Raw genomic sequence first — 18339 nt, 5'->3', positions numbered from 1 at the left:
GAGACTGTCTCAAAAAATAAATAGAGAGAGAGAAGGAAAGAGCAAGGAGCAGAGAGGAGATGAACAAAGAGAAAGTCAACATATCACACACTAATGTATTCTAAAAGTCTCACCACCTCCTCAGACCCTGTAACCCATCTAATACACATTGTTATAAAACTTAAAAATAGCTAAAAAGACATGATTTTGGTAGACCAGCAAGTTGATCATTTCTGAAATGCCTATCAATGAATTTATTTAAAGAGTCTATGGAACCCACCCAAGATTATAAATCTAGGATATAAAAGAGCTGGAATTCAAGCTTGTGCAGCCTTGGTCTAGAACCTGAGTTTGGGGTGTCAGACAGGCATTAAAGGAGGAGGTGGTAGGACAGGAGGAAGAGTTAAGAGACGCAGTGGAGAAAAGACACATTTTCAAGGGTCTGGTAATAGAAGCCTGGCTGTCCAGCTCCACAGGGTGGTGTGGGCCTGCTTCCCTGTCCCCAGGCAAATGCCCTGGTTGTGTTCTCCTGCAAAGCCTGAAAGGGAAGGGGCATTGGTTTCCCTATCGCCTACGGTCTCAGGCGTTCTTGCCAGAAGATGTAACAAATATCTCCAGGTGTGTAATTTTGCACATAAGTAAAACAGCCTTTTTCAATATTATGCAGGGATCTTGGTTTTTCATTATGACTTTTATCCCAATTTCATTTGGGATCTGCCTATTAAAGTAACTTTTTTTTTTTTTGAGACAGTCTTGTTTTGTCACCCTTGGTAGAATGCTATGACATCACAGCTCACAGCAACCTCAAACTCTTGGGCTCAAGTGTTTCTGTTGCCTCAGCCTCCTGAGTAGCTGGGACTACAGGGCCACAACGCCCAGCTATTTTTAGAGACAGGGGTTTGCCCTGGCTCAGGCCAGTCTCGAACCTGTGAGCTCAGGCCATCCACCTGCCTCGGCCTCCCGGAGTGCTGGGATTACAGGCGGGAGCCATGCGCCCGGCTAACATTTTTTTAAAACAAAATTTCGCTTCACACTTCTTAGGGAGTCAAAGAAAATTTTGTTTTCAGTAAACTGAAAATATTTGGATCGATGTTCATTTACATCAAGACATTTTTAAAATAATGTATTATTGATGGGGGGGAAAGAATGCAATACAAGACCTGCTGAGAACGAGTCCGCCGGCCAAGGTCGTTCTGTAACTTGCGCCTTCCTCGGGTGCCCCCGCCAACGTCCCATTGGAAACAGCGTTTAAAACTCAAAGGAAAGAAGTCTTCTTCTGTTGTATTCAATAAATAATGTTTAAAAATCAAAATAATAGCATTATTCAGGAATATGACAGTAAATAACCAAAACCATTTTTTTGGAAAAAGTTGAAAATGATTGTCCCTGGGGAGAGGAAGTAATGAGGTAAGTGAATTATGTTCACTTATGTTTATTATTAGTACGTAACTCTTTAAACCGTGTATACGGGTGACTTTAGTATAAATTTTTAAAGATTTAAGTTAAAAATTTAAAGTGCAAGAGAGAAGTCGTTGCTATGGCAGCCCTTGCCCTGCCCAGAGCCCCTTCCTAGCCGGCCCGTCTACTCCGCGTCCGCCCCCTGCGGGATCCCCCGCGCCAGGGGGCGGAGCGCCAGTGGAGGCCCCGCCCTCTCCAGCCAGAGACGCGGTGTTTCCAGCCCCCGCGCTCCTCTCAAAATGGCAGCCCCCTGGCGGAGGTGCGGGCTGGCGGGCGCGGCGACCGTGCCGGGCCCCGCCCCTTGCAGGAAGACGTGTGGCGTCATTTCCGACTTCCTGTTCACTGCAGGCCCGGTGGCGCGAGCTGTGAGGGAGTTGTGTCCGTGCTGAACTCGGAACCATGGTGAGCCTGGCCCAGTGTCGCCTGGCCCAGTGTCCCTTGTCCCTTGCCCCTGCGCCACTGTGCCCTGCCACCCCACCGCTGGCTCTGTCCTCCCAGCGTCGTGGGCTCCCCGTATCTGTCTCCGAAGCCCGCCGCACATGGCGCGGGCCGAGCGGCGTGGGGCCTGGCCCGCCCTGTCGGCGGTGCCTGCGTGCCGGCCAGGGGGAGGGGCGGGCCGTAGCGCCGGGGGCGCATTCTGACCCGGCCTGTCCGCAGCCCGGGGCCGCGTGGCCGGGGACTCCCCAGTAGCGAGAAATGTCTAGCTCCGGGCCGGCTCCGCCCTCCCTCTTGGGGCGGAGGCCGGAGCCGTCCGTTGGGGAAGATGGAGGCCACGCGTTCCGTCGCCCTCGGGCTGGGTCATGCCTGTGTCCTGCCACCACCGCCTGCTTCGTCGTTCGTGAACGTGTTGCGTCTCGTGCTTAATCTCTCTGATGCATAATTTATATTCCTGGGGCCTTTGTAAATCTAAAAAGCTCCATAATGCCCTTCTGTAAATCCTTCCCTCCGGCCGTTCAAATGTCGGAGGCTTCATATGTATGAAAATTCAACAATATGTTTTAAGTGAATTTTCTCTTCGGTTTCTACTTATCAAGACTTGTGGGAGATGTCGAGTATATGTTAAAGTAGTAATCAGACTGAACGGTTTTATTTTGTAGGCGTCCCTCTCCCTTGCACCTGTGAACATCTTCAAGGCTGGAGCTGATGAAGAGAGAGCAGAGACAGCTCGTCTGGTAAGCCTCGTTCTCCTCATTCTTTTAAATATGAATTGTACTATTTTCTGTAAAAACGATTCTGACAATCATGATGTTTTTACTCCAGTCATCTTTTATCGGTGCCATTGCCATTGGAGACTTGGTAAAGAGCACGTTGGGACCCAAGGGCATGGTAAGAAAAGTTGAGAATTTTTACAAGTTTTAATATTGTTTTGTAGCCCTTAATGGAAATAAAAGGTAACATTTAACTCTCAATTATAAAAGTAAGGGGAATATCACTTCTAAAAACGAAATTCCCCTTGGATCGCCATCCCCAATCCCACACCTCTTCCTGGTGGCAGCCACTGTTATCATTTGCAATCTTTAATATATAAATGTATACACATATATATATATATTTTTAAGACAGAGTCTCTCTATGTTGCCCTTGGTAGAGTGCTATGGTGTCATAGCTCACAGCAACCTCCAACTCTTGGGCTTTTTTTTTTTTTTTTTTTTTTTGAGACAGAGCCTCAAGCTGTCCCCCTGGGTAGAGTGCCGTGGCATTACATCTCACAGCAACCTCCAAGTCCTGGGCTCAAGCGAGTCTCCTGCCTCCACCTCCCAAGTAGCTGGGACCACAGGCGCCCGCCACAACGCCCGGCTGTTTTTTGGTTGCAGCCGTCATTGTTGTTTGGCGGGTCCGGGCTGGGGATTTGAACCCGCCACCTTAGGTGTACGTGGCTGGCGCCTTAGCCGGTTGAGCCATAGGCGCCGAGCCCCAACTCTTGGGCTTAAGCGATTTTGCTTCAGCCTCCCAAGTAGCTGGGACTACAGGCATCTGCCACAAAGCCTGGCTATTTTTTTGGTTGTAGTTGTCATTGTTTGGCAGGCCTGGGCTGGGTTCTAACCCAGCAGCTCCGGTGTATGTGGCTGGCACCCCAGCCATTGAGCTAGAGGCACTAAGCCTTCCCACTATTTTTTTGTCCGTTTTTGTAGACATATGTATGTATTCTGTATTCTTACATATTTTCATGTAATGTTTTGCTAATAATGTCTATTTATAAGCATTTTTTCTTTAGTTTGCTCTTATAACTTCTTTTCAGTGTAAGCAAATAACTGCCAAATAATATTTTGTGGCATGATTGTTCTATCACTTAATCTTTTATAATTATGACTGTATTGTGAACATTTAGGTTTTTACATTGTTCTTGGTGTTGACAGTGCTGAAACAAACCTGGTTTGTGTCTCCCTGTGCTTCTAGTGTTTCTAGGGGTAGATGCCAAGGTTTGGTCACAGGGCATAGCGACTGAAAACGTTTGAATAGATAACTGCCAAAATGCTGGATATTAGAGTGCTTACACACTTGTATGTGAGAGCACTGATTTTGACTCATGCATTTTTTAGGATGTACTTAATGTTTTAACTTGAACCAAATAATTTTTCTTTTAGGACAAAATTCTCTTAAGTAGTGGACGAGATGCTTCTCTTATGGTAACCAACGACGGTGCCACCATTCTCAAAAACATCGGTGTTGACAATCCAGCAGCTAAAGTTTTAGTTGGTGAGTCTACATATAAATGTTTCTTTCTTTTTTAAGAGACAGAGTCTCACTTGTCGCCCTTGATAGAGTACTGTGGCGTCAAAGCTCCCAGCAACCTCCAGTTCTTGGGTATAGGTGATTCTCTTGCCTCAGCCTCCCGAGCAGCTGGGACCACAGGTGCCTGACACAATGCCTGGGTATTTTTGTTGTTGTTGTTGTTGTTGCAGTTTGGCTGGGGCTGGGTTTGAACCTGCCACCCTCAGTATATGGGACTGGCGCCCTACTCACTGAGCAACAGGTGCTACCCTATAAATGTTTCTTAACAAGTGAGATTTAGATTGGAAGTGGGTATTTTTGGAGACTTAGTAAGCTACAGAGAGGTAATTTTGATTTGACAACTAATTTCTTTTTTAGATATGTCAAGAGTTCAAGATGATGAAGTTGGTGATGGCACTACCTCTGTTACTGTTTTAGCAGCAGAATTACTGAGGGTAAGAACAACTGAGCAGCTCTACCACTACTCTCAACTCTTGCTATCGTGGTTTTGAATATCAGAAATAATCAAGTCCTTTCTACATCTTTACTGTTGATGAGTGTTTATTCACTTTCTACTTGTAATTGTTATTTCTGTAACTGTTTATTAATAGGAAGCAGAATCTTTAATTGCAAAAAAGATTCATCCACAGACCATCATTGCAGGTTGGAGAGATGCTACAAAGGCTGCAAGAGAGGCTCTGTTGCAGTCCACAGTTGATCATGGGTTGGTATAGTGTTCTGAACATACAATGCTCTTTTATAATGTGCTTGATAATTGAAAAGTCAATGTATACTCTCACAGCTGTAAAACAACGTTAATGTTCCTGCATTGTTGGCGACACTGGACAGTTATTTGCTTATGTTCCTTCTCTGTTTTGTTTTTTTTCTTGTCATTTTGGTGGGGAAAATAAAATAATATCCTTCAATTTGTGTTTTCTGATTACCAGTGAGGTGTAATTCTTTTCATATGACTTCCAGGCCCGAAAGTGTGGGGTAAAGTTATCTGTTGTCATATGACTATCTGGATAAAAAATTTTGAAAAGTTAGGGTTGATAATCTTTGGATAAAAGAACAAACATGATTTTCTTTTTGTTTGGTTGGTTTTAGTTCTGATGAAGTTAAATTCCGTGAAGATCTAATGAATATTGCAGGAACAACATTATCCTCAAAACTTCTTACTCATCACAAAGACCACTTTACTAAGTTAGCTGTGGAAGCTGTTCTCAGACTCAAAGGTTCTGGTAATCTGGAAGCAATTCATGTCATCAAGAAGCTAGGAGGAAGTCTGGCAGATTCATATTTAGATGAAGGTATGTATGAATGTCACATACAAGAAATATGCTTTGATCAGATGCTGAGGGCTGGATATTGAGTGAATTCTGTTTTTAGTTAATTGGGAGAAGTGAACTTGTGTCTTTTGGGGGGGGGGCGCGGGGAGACAGGTTCTTGCTCTGTTGCCTGAGCTAAAGTTCAGCGGTGTGGTAATTCATTATAACCGTAAACTCTTTTTGCCTCAGCCTCACAATTAGCTGGGACTAGAAGTATACTTTGCCATCCTCTTCTAATTTTTTCTATTTTTTGTAGAGTAGGGGTCTGCCATGTTGTTTGGGGTGGTCTCAAATTCCTGGCTTCAAGCATTCCTGGCTTCCCACCTCTGCCTCAAAGTGCTGAGATTACAGGCACAAGCCACAGCACCCAGCTGTGAACTTCTCTTTAAGGACATAAATCATGCTGGCAACTTTTTTTGTCATTTTATTGACAGTATACTTCATTTTTCTACACTATTCCAGCAATTTCTTTGCCACTAGGTTTTATTAGAAGTCAGTTGTCAAAAGGTTCTTTCATAAGGATTATTTGTATTTTCTAGGAAAGGTCTGAGTAAGTTAGGTTGAGATTATACAGTTGACCCTTGAATAACATAGGCTTGAACTGTGTGGATTTGCCTATACTTGGGTTTTCTACTATTTTTTAGAAAATAATAATATTAAATAATCTTATTTTTAATATATCCAGCCCTGTATAGCTACAGATTCTGCATCTGCAGCCAAAATCAGATGGAAAATATAGTATTTTCAGTGTGTGAAGGTGGGGGAGGGCAGTACTTTTTGTATCCACTGGTTCTTTAGGACTGAGTGAGATTTGAGTATTTGCAGATTTTGTTAGCCACAGAGGTCCCAGAACCGGTCCCCTGAGTATACTGAGGGATGACTCTAGATTTGGGGGCGGGGGTGGGGGAGGTTTGAGACAAAGAGTCTCACTCTGTTGCCCTGGGTAGAGTGCCATGGCATCATAATTCACAGCAACCTCAAACTCCTGGGCTTGAGCAATCTTCTTGCCTCAGTCTCCGGAGTAGCTGAGACTACAGGGGTGCACCACTACACTTGGCTAATTTTTTCTATTTTTAGTTGAAATCAGGTCTCATTCTTGCTCAGGTTGGTCTTGAACCCCTGGGCTCAAGCAGTCCACTCACCTCCACCTCCCAAAGTGCTAAGATTACAGGCGTGAGCCACCATGCTCAGCAAAAAGATCTGGTTTTTGAATAGTGATGAGTCTTAGCAATCATCCTTTTTGTTTTAATACTGAATTTCACTCTGTTGCCCCAAGAGGCTGGAGTGCCTTAACATCAGCATAGCTCACAGCAGCCTTAAATTCCAGGGCTCAAGTGATCCTCCTGCCAGAGTAGCTAGATTACAGACCTTGCCACAACATCTAGCTAATTTTTCTTTTCTTTTTTTTTTTGAGACAGTCTTACTTGGTCACCCTTGGTAGACCCTTGTCTTATCTTATAGCAACCTCAAACTCTTGGGTTCAAGTGATCCTCTTACTTTAGCCTCCCAAGTAGCTGGTCTTGTTCTGGCTTAGGCTGGTCTCAAACCTGTGAACTCAGGCAGTCTACCCACTTCAGCCTCCCAAGTACTGGGATTATAGGTATGAGCTGCCATGCCCGGCCTCATTTTTCTTTTTTTGTAGAGACAGGATCTCCCTCTTGGCTCAGGCTGGTTTTAAACTACTGAGCTCAGTGGATCCTCCCACCTCAACCTCCCAGAATGCTGGGATTGCTGTCAAGGGTCAGTGCAAGTCATGGCAACTTCAGACTCATGGGCTCAAGTGATTCTCTTGTTTCAGCCTCCCCAGTAGCTGGCTAATTTTTTTTTTTAGAGATGGGGTCTCACTCTTAGACTGGTTTTGAACCTGTGAGGTAAGGCAATACACCTGCCTCAGGCCTCCCAGGGGGCTAGGATTACAGGTGTAAGACACCAAGGCCAGCCTAATTAGCATACAGTTTTTCGAAGCATCTTCACCTTCTATTTGTTTCAGAAGATCATCTATAGAAAGTATAGCCATTCTGCAAGGATAAAGGATTAGGTTATGCTTTACAACTTTTGCTTTTACCTGTGATTTTGACTCTTGGTTTTGCTATATTTCATGTGTCTCCATTTATTTTAAGAGACACACCAATTTTGAAAATATTGTTGGTAAAATTTATATGCAAGGGCTCTATAGATTTCTAATAGGGGCTGGTGGTAGGGAAAGATTATTAAAACTAGTATGGTAGCATGAACCGTTCTGTATTTGGATGTCGCTTTTATGTCAGGCATTGTAATAGGAATTTTAGTCATTTAGTCCATATTATGATGGTGTGGTGATGAGGATTAGGTTCAGCTAAACAGAGCAGAAAACCAGAGCTAATAATGGCTTTGTAAGATAAAACAATTTCTGATATAACCAAAAATTGCCCTAAGGACAATACTAGGCTTACGATGGTTTTGCATGAACAGCTAGGCTGATAATTAGTACCTCTCTGCCACTAGTTGTATTTCTGTTTTACAGATAGGTATCTGGGTGAATAATTTGTCCAAGATCATATAACCAGTGAGCATCACAGGCACATTGAGGCAGGTTTATCTGACTCCATTTACTATAGTTTCTTCATTTTACATCAGTCTGAGTTCTTCAGGAAGTTTAAGTAATTTCTAGCCATGTCCTATGTTTTTGAATCTTCTGAATCTTCACAGCTTCTTTTCTCTTGTGTTGGTTTTAAGGACTTAACCTAATGTCTTTCCATTACAGCTCATATGCCTGTGTGTAGTATGTATCTGATTATTCTTTGTTTTCTGGCTATTCTTTGGTTGCAGTTGTCATTGTTGTTTAGCAGGCCTGGGCCGGCTTAGAACCCACCAGCCTTGGTCTATGTGGTCAGCACCCTACTCATTGAGCTACGGCTCCAAGCCTGTAGTATCTCTGAAATAAAGGTTTAAAAATACTATTTGCTTTTACTATCTGTACTGTGCCCTTATATTTTTTTGCTTCATATATTGTTTTGTTTTTGGTTTTGCTTGTTTGTTTTTTTGAGACACAGTCTCACTTTGTCACCCTCAGCAGAGTGCTGTGATGTCACAGCTCACAGCAACCTCCAGCTCTTGGCTTAGGCAATTCTCTTGCCTCAGCCTCCCGAATAGCTGGGACTAGAGGCACCCGCCACAATGCCCAGCTATTTTTTGTTGCAATTTGGTGGGCCAGGTTCGAACCTGCCACCCGGTATATGGGGCCGGCGCCCTACTCACTGAGCCACAGGTGCTGCCCCTTCATATATTGTTTTTTAAATAACTCAGTTGATTTTGTGACCACTGGTCCACTGGGATGTTTTATAGGTTCTAGGAGTTTGGTAAATTGGACTTAGGTGTTTTCTTTGAAATAGTAATTTAATAAAACAGTTTTATAAGGTTTACTAGTGTATTTTTGAAGTGTTTAATACAATAGTGCCCTTCAATTCATTGTAGGCTTTCTATTGGATAAAAAAATTGGAGTAAATCAACCAAAACGAATTGAAAATGCTAAAATTCTTATTGCAAATACTGGAATGGATACAGACAAAATAAAGGTATGTAACTACATTTCTTGAAATTCTAATTGCTGACTGCTATATAAACTCAGGTTAGAATCATTTTCCCTGAAAAGCTTGGGATGTATGTATGAATATATATATGCACTTAACCATATATGTACACTTTTTGATATATGTGTTGACAAAAATGCTCAAATGCTGTGGGACTCTTGAATAATAATAATGAAACTGATGCTCTAATTATGCTTTTCTTTGTCTTAGATATTTGGTTCCCGGGTAAGAGTTGATTCTACAGCAAAGGTTGCAGAAATAGAACATGCAGAGAAGGAAAAAATGAAGGAGAAAGTGGAGCGTATTCTTAAGCATGGAATAAATTGCTTTATTAACAGGTCTGTGTTTGCTAACAATATCTGTAGTCTACCAAAGCAATTTAAGGAAATGCTTTTGATTGGATTATTTATGTTTAAACAGTGATTATGTAGGAACTGCTATGTATATTTTCACTTAAAATTGTGGATTTTCATAACTTGGCCACAATTTTTGTGGTTTGCACACACTCTTCTAGTGGAACATTTAGTTCATTGGCAAGATTCATTGTTGGCTCGGCACTGATAGCTCAACCGGCTAAGGCGCCAGCCATGTACACCTAAGGTGGCAGGTTCGAATCCCCAGCCCGGACCGCCAAACAACAATGACGGCTGCAACCAAAAAATAGCCAGGCGTTGTGGCGGGCGCCTGTGGTCCCAGCTACTTGGGAGGCGGAGGCAGGAGACTCGCTTGAGCCCAGGAGTTGGAGGTTGCTGTGAGCTGTAATGCCACAACACTCTACCCAGGGGGACAGCTTGAGGCTCTGTCTCAAAAAAAAAAAAAAAAAAAGAAGGAAAGATTCATTGTTAAATATAAAAATTCTTTTTTTTTTTTTTTTGGAGACAGTTTCAAGCTGTTGCCCTGGGTAGAGTGCCATGGCATCACAGCAACTGCAAACTCTTGGGCTTAAGTGATTCGCTTGCCTTAGCCTCCCAAGTAGCTGGGACGATAGGCACCTGCCACAATGCCTCGCTATTTTTTTTGTTGTTGCAGTTGTCGTTGTTTTAGCTGGCTCTGGGCCAGTTCGAACTCACCAGCCTTGGTGTATGTGGCTGGTGCCCTAACCACTGAGCTACAGGCACTGCCAGCATTCTTAAACTCTTGAGCTAAAGTGATGCTCTTGCCTCAGCCTCCCAAGTAGCTAGGACAACAGGTGCCGGTCACAACACCTGACTGGTTTTAGAGTTGGGGTCTTGTTCTTGCTCAGGCTGGTCTCAAACTCCTGAGCTCTGGCAATTCACCCATGTTGGCCAGAGTGCTAGGATTACATGCGTGAGCCACTGCATCTAGCCCTTATAAAAATTCTTAAAAATCTTAAAATTTTATAGTGGTGCCTGTGGCTCAAAGAGTGAGGCGCCGGCCCCATATGCTGGAGGTGGTGGGTTTAAACCCAGCCTTGGCCAAAAACTGAAAAAAAAAAAAAATCTTAAAATTTTAAATACTTAGTTTTTTATTGCTAATGTTAGTTTGTGTTAGATTCCCAAAAGTCAAAACATACAAATATATTTTCCTTTTTTTCACTCTGACTTTATTTTTTCTATAAGAAATGTAGATCAAGGGCTGGGCACCGTGCTTACTAACCCTGGCACTCTGAGGCTGAGGCAGGTGGATCCCTTGAGCTCAGGAGTTCGTGACCAGCCAGAGCAAGAGTGAGACACCCATCTCTACTAAAACACAAAACTAGCTGGGTGTTGCAGCACACACCTGTAGTCTCAGATACTCTGGAGGCTGAGGCAAGAGGATCACTTGAGCCCAAGTGTGTGTGGTTGCTGTAAGCTATGACACAACAGCACGCTGAAGTAGATAAGGTTTTTGATGCATTATTGCTAATTACTTTTCAGAATTATGAGATCAATTTATATAATCAGTAGCAATATAACAAAACCTGTTTTCAGTGCTAACGTGGGTACATTATTGCTATGATTTATTGTACAGGTGAGAAATAGTATATTCTGATTTGCATTTCTTATGACTACTGGTGATGTAAAAGTGTTTCTTGTTTTTTAGTTTTAGTTTCTCTTGTGAAGTAATGGTTTTAAGCATGTTTTTATGTATTTTATTTACAGGCAGTTAATTTATAATTACCCTGAACAGCTCTTTGGTGCTGCTGGTGTCATGGCTATTGAGCATGCAGACTTTGCAGGTGTGGAACGCCTTGCTCTAGTTACAGGTATGAAAAAAAAGCATTGATTTCTCACAAATATAATAGTTACTCTTGGATTTATTGAATGTTAACTTTATGCAGCTCATTGAAAATACAAAAAAGTTGGCCTATAATCCTAGCACTCTGGGAAGCTAAGGTGGGTAGATTGCCTGAGTTCAGGTGTTGGAGACTAGCCTGAGCAAGAGTGAGACCCTGTCTCTTAAAAAAAAAAAAAAAAAAAATAGTTGGGGGTTGTGGTGGGTGCATGTAGTCCCAGCTACTTGGAAGGCTGAGGCAAGAGAATCTCTTAAGCCCAGGAGTTTGAGGTTGCTGTGAGCTGTGATGCCACGGTACTCTACAAGGGTGACAAAGTGTCTCAAAAATAAGAAAATACAGAGAAGTCTCTTTAAGGAGGCATTTGTACATTTTAAATTTAGTTATGTTATTTTTATTTTAGTTATGGGCAGGTAATAGTTGTATATCTTTAGAGTACATGTGATACTCTGTTACAGATGCACAAGTTGAGTGAAATCGGTAGTGTGGCACTCATCATTGCCTCAGACACTTCTCACTTGGAACATTCTAATCCCACTATTGTAGTTATTTTAAAGTATACCAGGTTATGTTGTTTGTTTGTTTTTTGTTTTTGCAGTTTTGGCCAGGGCCGGGCTTGAACCCGCTATCCCTGGTATATGGGGCTGGCACCCTACTTGAGCCACAGGTGCTGCCCCAGGTTACATTGTTTTTAATATATCAAGTTGTATACTAGGTTTGCCACAAGTACAAGATTTCTTAATTATGTTACTGCTTAAAGACACTGGGATTTTTTTCCTCACAGACCTGTAAGTTCACTGTTCTAAACATTATCTGAACAAATTAGAGGTTAAAGGAGTCTTAGTTAAGTCTTTATTGAATTTATTAATTTATTTCTGTTAAGTAATTGAATGTTTTGTGTTCTGGATAGTGGTACAATTATAATAGTAACCTTTATTGAACACCTACTGTCTGCTGAAGAGCAGGTCAAGTACTTAACTTGTACTTAAATACTGCTTTTGTTAATTTTTAAAAATTATTGAAAGTAATAGTTTGTTTTTGTTTTTTTTGAGACATAGTCTCAGTTTATCTCTCCCAGTAGAGTGCCATGGTGTCAAATGCTCACAGCAACCTCAGACTCCAGGGCTCAAGCAATTCTTTTGCCTCAGCCTCCCAAGTAGCTGGGACTACCCGCACCCACCACAACGCCCAGCTATTTTTAGATGCAAGGTCTCACTGTATCTCAGGCTGGTCTCGAATTAGAGAGCTCAGGCAATCCACCTGCCTCAGCCTCCCCGAGTGCTAGAATTACAGGGATGAGTCACCATTCATGTATTGAATAAATGAAATAATTTAGCAACGTATGGTAAAGTTAGTATACTCCAGGCTCCTCAATAGAAGTATGAGAGATAAAATCCCAGTTGTGTTGAGTTAAAATTATGTTCACAAGTTAAATGTGATTATGTCTATAATAATAGCAGAGTACAACTTATTTGTGATTATGGCTTTTATAATAATCTCTAAGTAGTCCTTGAAAAACTAAAGTTTAATAACCTATATCTAAATGTTAGGTCTCTGACAGTGAATGAATAGGTTAGAAAGTTGGTTTGGGATCTGGGAATGAGAATTAAGGAGACCTGGGTTTTGAGATACAGAGTCACTAGGACTGTCATATTCATTTGAAATTTCCAAACCAAATTAAAAAGAACTTATAGCTGTATAAATTATGAGTACAGGTGGGGCGTGGTGGCTCATGCCTATAATCCTAGCACTCTGGGAGGTGAAGGCAGGTGGATTGCTAGAGCTCACGAGTTCTGAGCAAAAGCGAGATCCCATTTCTACTAAAAATAGAAAAACTGGAGCAAGAGGCTCACTTGAACCCAAGAGTTGGAGGTTGCTGTGAGCTATGACGCCACGGTACACTACCCAGGGCAACAGCTTCAGACTCTGATTCAAAAAAACAAATTATGACTACAAATTAAGAATTTAGAAGATGGGAGTTTTTTGTTTTTTGTTTTTTTTTCTTTTTAAGACAGTCTCACTTTGTCACCCTCAGTAGAGTGCTGTGGTGTCACAGCTCACAGCAACCTCAAATTCTTGGGCTCAGGCAATTCTCTCTCTTTTTTTTTTTTTTTTGAAACAGTTTCACTGTGTTGCCCTTGGTGGTGTGCCATGGCATCACAGCTCATAGCAACCTTCAACTCTTGGGCTTAAGCAGCTCTCTTGCCTCAGCCTCCCAAAAAGCTGGGACTACAGGCACCCGCCACAATGCCCGGCTGGTTTTTTTGTTGTCATGGTTTAGCTGGCCCAGGTTGGTTTTGAACCTGCCAGCTTCAGTGTACATGGCCGGCGCCTTAAGCACTGAGCTACGGTACAGGCACTGAGCCTCAGGCAATTCTCTTGCCTCAGCCTCCCAAGTAGCTGGGATTCCAAGTGTTCAGTACAACACCTGGCTATTTTTAGAGATGAAGTCTCATTCTGGCTCAGGTTTGTCCCAAACATGTGCCCTCAGGCAGTCCATCCACCTCGGCCTCCTGGAGTGCTAAAATTACAGGTGTGAGCCACGGTGCCCGGTCTAAGACTAGGGTCTTTTAATAAATTTGTTGTAAAATAGGTAACAGCATTAATTATTCAGTAGATGTATCAGGAAGAAGTTACAAAAGAAAGGTTGGTTGAGAATGTGCATAATCCACATTATTAAAAGAGTAATGACTAGAGAAAAAGATTTTGAAAGGGAAACTGTCTTTTATTTGGCTAAATAGGAAAGGGGACGGGCGAGGTGGCTCATGCCTGTAATCCCAGTACTTTGGGAAGCCAAGATGGGCAGATTGCCTAAGCTTGAGAGTTTGAGACCAGCCTGAACTACAGCAAGACCTCATCTCTAAAAAAAAATAGCTAGGCGTCAAGGCAGGCACCTGTAGTCCCAGTTACTTAGGAGGCTGAAGGCAAGAGAATTGCTTGAGCTCAAGAGTTTGAGGTTGCTGTAATTAAGCTGTGAAGCCAGGGCTTTGTACTGGGGGTGACAAAGTGAGACTCTTGTCTCAAAAAAAAAAAATAAAAGTAGGAAAGGAAGTGACTGATCTGTTCAATTTACAGCTTGGAAGTTGGAAGGAAGATAGGAACACAAATAACATGTAAGGGTTATGGTGCCAGCCATGTGCACTGAGGCCCGGGCCAGGTAAACAACAATGACAACTGCAACAAAAAAATACCTGGGGGTTGTGGGCACCTACTTGCTAGAAAACAAGAATTTTAAACCTGTCATGCATTTAATTAATACGTATTCATGTTACAGGTGGTGAAATTGCCTCTACCTTTGATCACCCAGAACTGGTGAAGCTTGGAAGTTGCAAACTTATTGAGGAAGTCATGATTGGAGAAGACAAACTCATTCACTTTTCTGGAGTTGCCCTCGGTGAGTGACTGACTATGTAGATTCTGCTTGAGGTGTCTGAATCCTTGTTTGGCAGCTCTGTTGAAGTGAAAGACAGTTAGAATTTCCCAGGAAATTATACCTTTTAAGTCCCAAGAGTTGAGTTAAAGGCTGAGTGTTGCGGTTCCTTCCTGTAATCCCACAGCACTCTTGTAGGCTGAGGTGGGTGGATTGCTTGAGCTGAAGAGTTCCAGATTAACCTGAGCCAGACCAAGACCCATCTCTACTGAAAATAGAAAAAATTAGCCAGGCATAGCGTGGGTATTTATATTCCCAGTTACTCCAAAAGTTGGGACAGGGGATCGCTTGAGCCCAAGAGTTTGAGGTTGCTGTGAGCTGTGATGCCACTGCACTCTACCCAGGGCGACAGATTAAGACACTGTCTCAAATAAATAAATAAGAAAAGTTAACATACCATGTTTTGTTTCAATCCCTTTTGACGTCAGCCTCGTTTCTACCATGGCTTAGTGAACATAGTTTTTTCTTGTTTACTTAGAGCTGTTGTAAACATGGAATATATAAAAGAGAATGCGTAGTAAACAGTAGAAGATGTATGAGCTTTCAAAACCTCATATCGTAATCAGTCCTACATAGATAATAGCATACTGTTTTATGTTTAGTAACTAGTGGTCTCTAACATAAGAATGTTACGTTTTACCTTTAGGTGAGGCTTGCACCATTGTTCTGCGTGGTGCCACTCAACAAATTTTAGATGAAGCAGAAAGATCTTTGCATGATGCACTGTGTGTTCTTGCCCAAACTGTGAAGGATTCTCGAACAGTTTATGGAGGAGGTGAGCATTTAGAAAATAATGTATTTTCTTTTATTAAAGTATAAGTGGTTTTAGTGGTTCTTACAGAAAGTTAATATTGCCTTTGCAATTGACTTTGAAATGCTTGATGACACCTGATGAAAAGTCAGTCAGTTCAGTGTCTTGAAGATAACTAACCATAACAGTATTTTTTTGAATTTCAATCTGTAGGCTGTTCTGAGATGTTGATGGCTCATGCTGTGACACAGCTTGCCAATAGAACACCAGGCAAAGAAGCTGTTGCAATGGAATCTTTTGCTAAAGCACTAAGAATGGTAAGTTGATAAAAATAATCTGAACTTAAATTTTGTGACTAATTGAAAGTTTTAAAATGAATAAAAAATGAACTGGTTAATAACTGCTTTTAAATTTGATGCCACAGCATATCCTTTCTGTGAGCAGTGATTAAAAGGAAACACATTTTATGTTGTTTCCCAAGGTTTAATTTTAACTAGCTATCCTTCTACTTAGTAAATCAGTGGTTCTTAGAGTAGGTGGTTAATTGTTTTATTTCTTTCCTAGTTGCCAACCATCATAGCTGACAATGCAGGCTACGACAGTGCAGACCTGGTGGCCCAGCTCCGGGCTGCCCACAGTGAAGGCAATGTAACCGCGGGGCTGGGTAAGGAAGCAGGGGAACTTTGTGTAGTTCCTAAAAGTAGTTTTTTTCACCAGGTGTTTTTTTTTGTCTGCACACAGTGGGGACGGTGGGAGAACATGAAAGTTCTCACGGTAACTGTGTAAAAGATGCGTATGGCCTGTGGCTTCGTAGCCATTGTATACTGGGAAAACATGTTTAACTTTATATCCTCAACACTGCCAAAACTGTTAACTACATAAGAGGTATGCCATCAGTTAGAAGGACCATAGGAATTAAATACGTAAACAGTACTCATAGTCTGAAAAAAGTATAAACTAATGTTTCTTATAAAATTAATGTTAACTCTGCATTCCTCTTACGCACAGATCTTCAATCCGTAGATTATAGTGGCCAGTGAGGCAGATTTAATTCAGATTGCAAAATCTGACAAGCTATGCAGTACATTCCAGAAATAGTCTTAAGCAGATAGATAATCCCATTGTTAAATAATAGAGGACCAATTAATCTTTCGGAAGATGAAATAGAATTATTAATAAGTTCAGTAGAGGGCAGCACCTGTGGCTCAGTGAGTAGGGTGCTGGCCCTGTATACCGAGGGTGGCAGGTTCAAACCCAGCCCAGACCAAACTGCAACAAAAAAGTAGCCGGGTGTTGTGGCAGGCACCTGTAGTCCTAGCTACTCAGGAGGCTGAGGCAAGAGAATCGCCTAAGCCTGGGAGTTGGAGATTGCTGTGAGCTGTGACGTCGCTGTACTCTAGTGAGTAATAAAGTGAGACTCTGTCTCTTAAAAAAAAAAGTAGATGACTAAAATTTCTTTCAATTCTTAAGATTACACACTATGAACAATGAGCACAGTTTTTGCAATAATTTGCAATAGGTACAGGTAAAATAGGTAGAAAATTAATATAAATGGTCTGGTGTTCCTGTATAATTTTTTGTTGTTTGACATTGTTGCTGTCTGTACAGGTAATCAGTAGTTGACCTTCTGGTTTTTCAAAAGGCTGTTCCTTGAGTGTATCTATAGGCTGATCTGCTTACTAAATCAAGTAGTTGGGCATTGTAATCTTCCTAATAATAGTGATTTTATTAAATCATTAGAGGTATTTTGATAATTCATTTATTAAAACTACTTACAGTAAATAATTTTTGTTTTCAGATATGAGGGAAGGTACCATTGGAGATATGTCTGTACTGGGCATAACAGAAAGTTTTCAAGTGAAGCGACAAGTTCTTTTGAGTGCAGCTGAAGCAGCAGAGGTGATTCTCCGTGTGGACAATATCATCAAAGCGGCACCAAGGTACTGTGCTGTTGTAGCACTCACTTCTCAGAAAAAGTTACTGGCACTGAAACAAAATAGGGGGCTGTATTTGACAACTGTAATGGAAAAATGGAGACTTTTTGCCTAGATAAAAATACTTCATAAGTTATGTAATTCCACTCTTACATTTAAACTAGAAAAGCTTAGTGGGTAAGAGGAATGGGCAGCTGTGGAGTAGCTCTTGAAAGAGCATAAAAAGCAGGCTTGAAAAGGCCAAATACTGGGGTTGAAGGGAGGTTTATCAGCAGTAGCTCATGTCTTTTTGCCAGGATGCATTGGCTCCCATCATTTTCATCTTGGGTACATTTTTTCATATAAACATTCATAAGCACAATGTGCAGGGTTCCTTATGTGATTTTATTCTAGTAGTTTTTCTTAAATTTTTAAAAAACTTTCACATAAAAATGGCTAATTGGGGGCAGCACCTATAGCTCAGAGGCTAGGGCGCCAGCCACATACACCAAGGCTGGCACGTTCAGACCTAGCCCAGGCCAGCTAAACAAAACAACGACAACTGCAGCAACAATAACAAAAATAGCTGGGTATTGTGGTGATCACCTACAGTTCCACCTACTTGGGGGGCTGAGGCAAGAGAATTGCTGAAGCCCAAGAATTTGAGATTGCTGTGAACTGTGATGCCACAGGGTGACAGCCTTAAATCTTAAAAATTCCGTAGTAGATAGTGCCCATAGCTTAGTGGGTAGGGCACCAGCCACATGCACCAAGATTAGCAGGTTCAAACCCAGCCCAGGCCAGCTAAACAACAGTGACAGTTGCAACAAAAAAGTAGCCGGGCATTGTGATGGGTGCCTGTAGTCCCAGCTACTTGGGAAGCTGAGACACGAGAATTGCTTAAGCCTAAGAGTTTGAGGTTGCTGTAAGCTGTGACACCATGGCACTCTACCGAGGGCAACATAA

The 18339-nt window shown here is 42.0% G+C and overlaps 1 protein-coding gene across 1 annotated transcript in view; it reads left to right on the top strand.

Moving 5' to 3' along the window:
- The first annotated feature begins 1779 nt into the window (after positions 1-1779).
- CCT2 (chaperonin containing TCP1 subunit 2) overlaps positions 1780-18339 on the top strand; it is a 20666-nt gene continuing 4106 nt past the window's right edge. The window contains exons 1-15 of the mRNA XM_003797814.3: positions 1780-1839; positions 2535-2609; positions 2698-2763; positions 4023-4134; positions 4528-4604; positions 4761-4873; positions 5257-5459; positions 8931-9031; positions 9257-9384; positions 11149-11252; positions 14554-14673; positions 15356-15484; positions 15674-15777; positions 16025-16124; positions 17259-17400. Of these exons, the coding sequence (XP_003797862.1) occupies positions 1837-1839; positions 2535-2609; positions 2698-2763; positions 4023-4134; positions 4528-4604; positions 4761-4873; positions 5257-5459; positions 8931-9031; positions 9257-9384; positions 11149-11252; positions 14554-14673; positions 15356-15484; positions 15674-15777; positions 16025-16124; positions 17259-17400 (1577 nt within the window). The 5' untranslated portion in view covers positions 1780-1836. The remainder of the gene's footprint in view (positions 1840-2534; positions 2610-2697; positions 2764-4022; positions 4135-4527; positions 4605-4760; positions 4874-5256; positions 5460-8930; positions 9032-9256; positions 9385-11148; positions 11253-14553; positions 14674-15355; positions 15485-15673; positions 15778-16024; positions 16125-17258; positions 17401-18339) is intronic.

This window comes from Otolemur garnettii, unplaced genomic scaffold (assembly GCF_000181295.1).
Source record: "Otolemur garnettii isolate 467f Iridium unplaced genomic scaffold, OtoGar3 scaffold00125, whole genome shotgun sequence".
NCBI lineage: Eukaryota > Metazoa > Chordata > Mammalia > Primates > Galagidae > Otolemur > Otolemur garnettii.
Note: the sequence above shows the minus strand (reverse complement) of the source record. Positions and strands in the feature narration are given on the sequence as shown.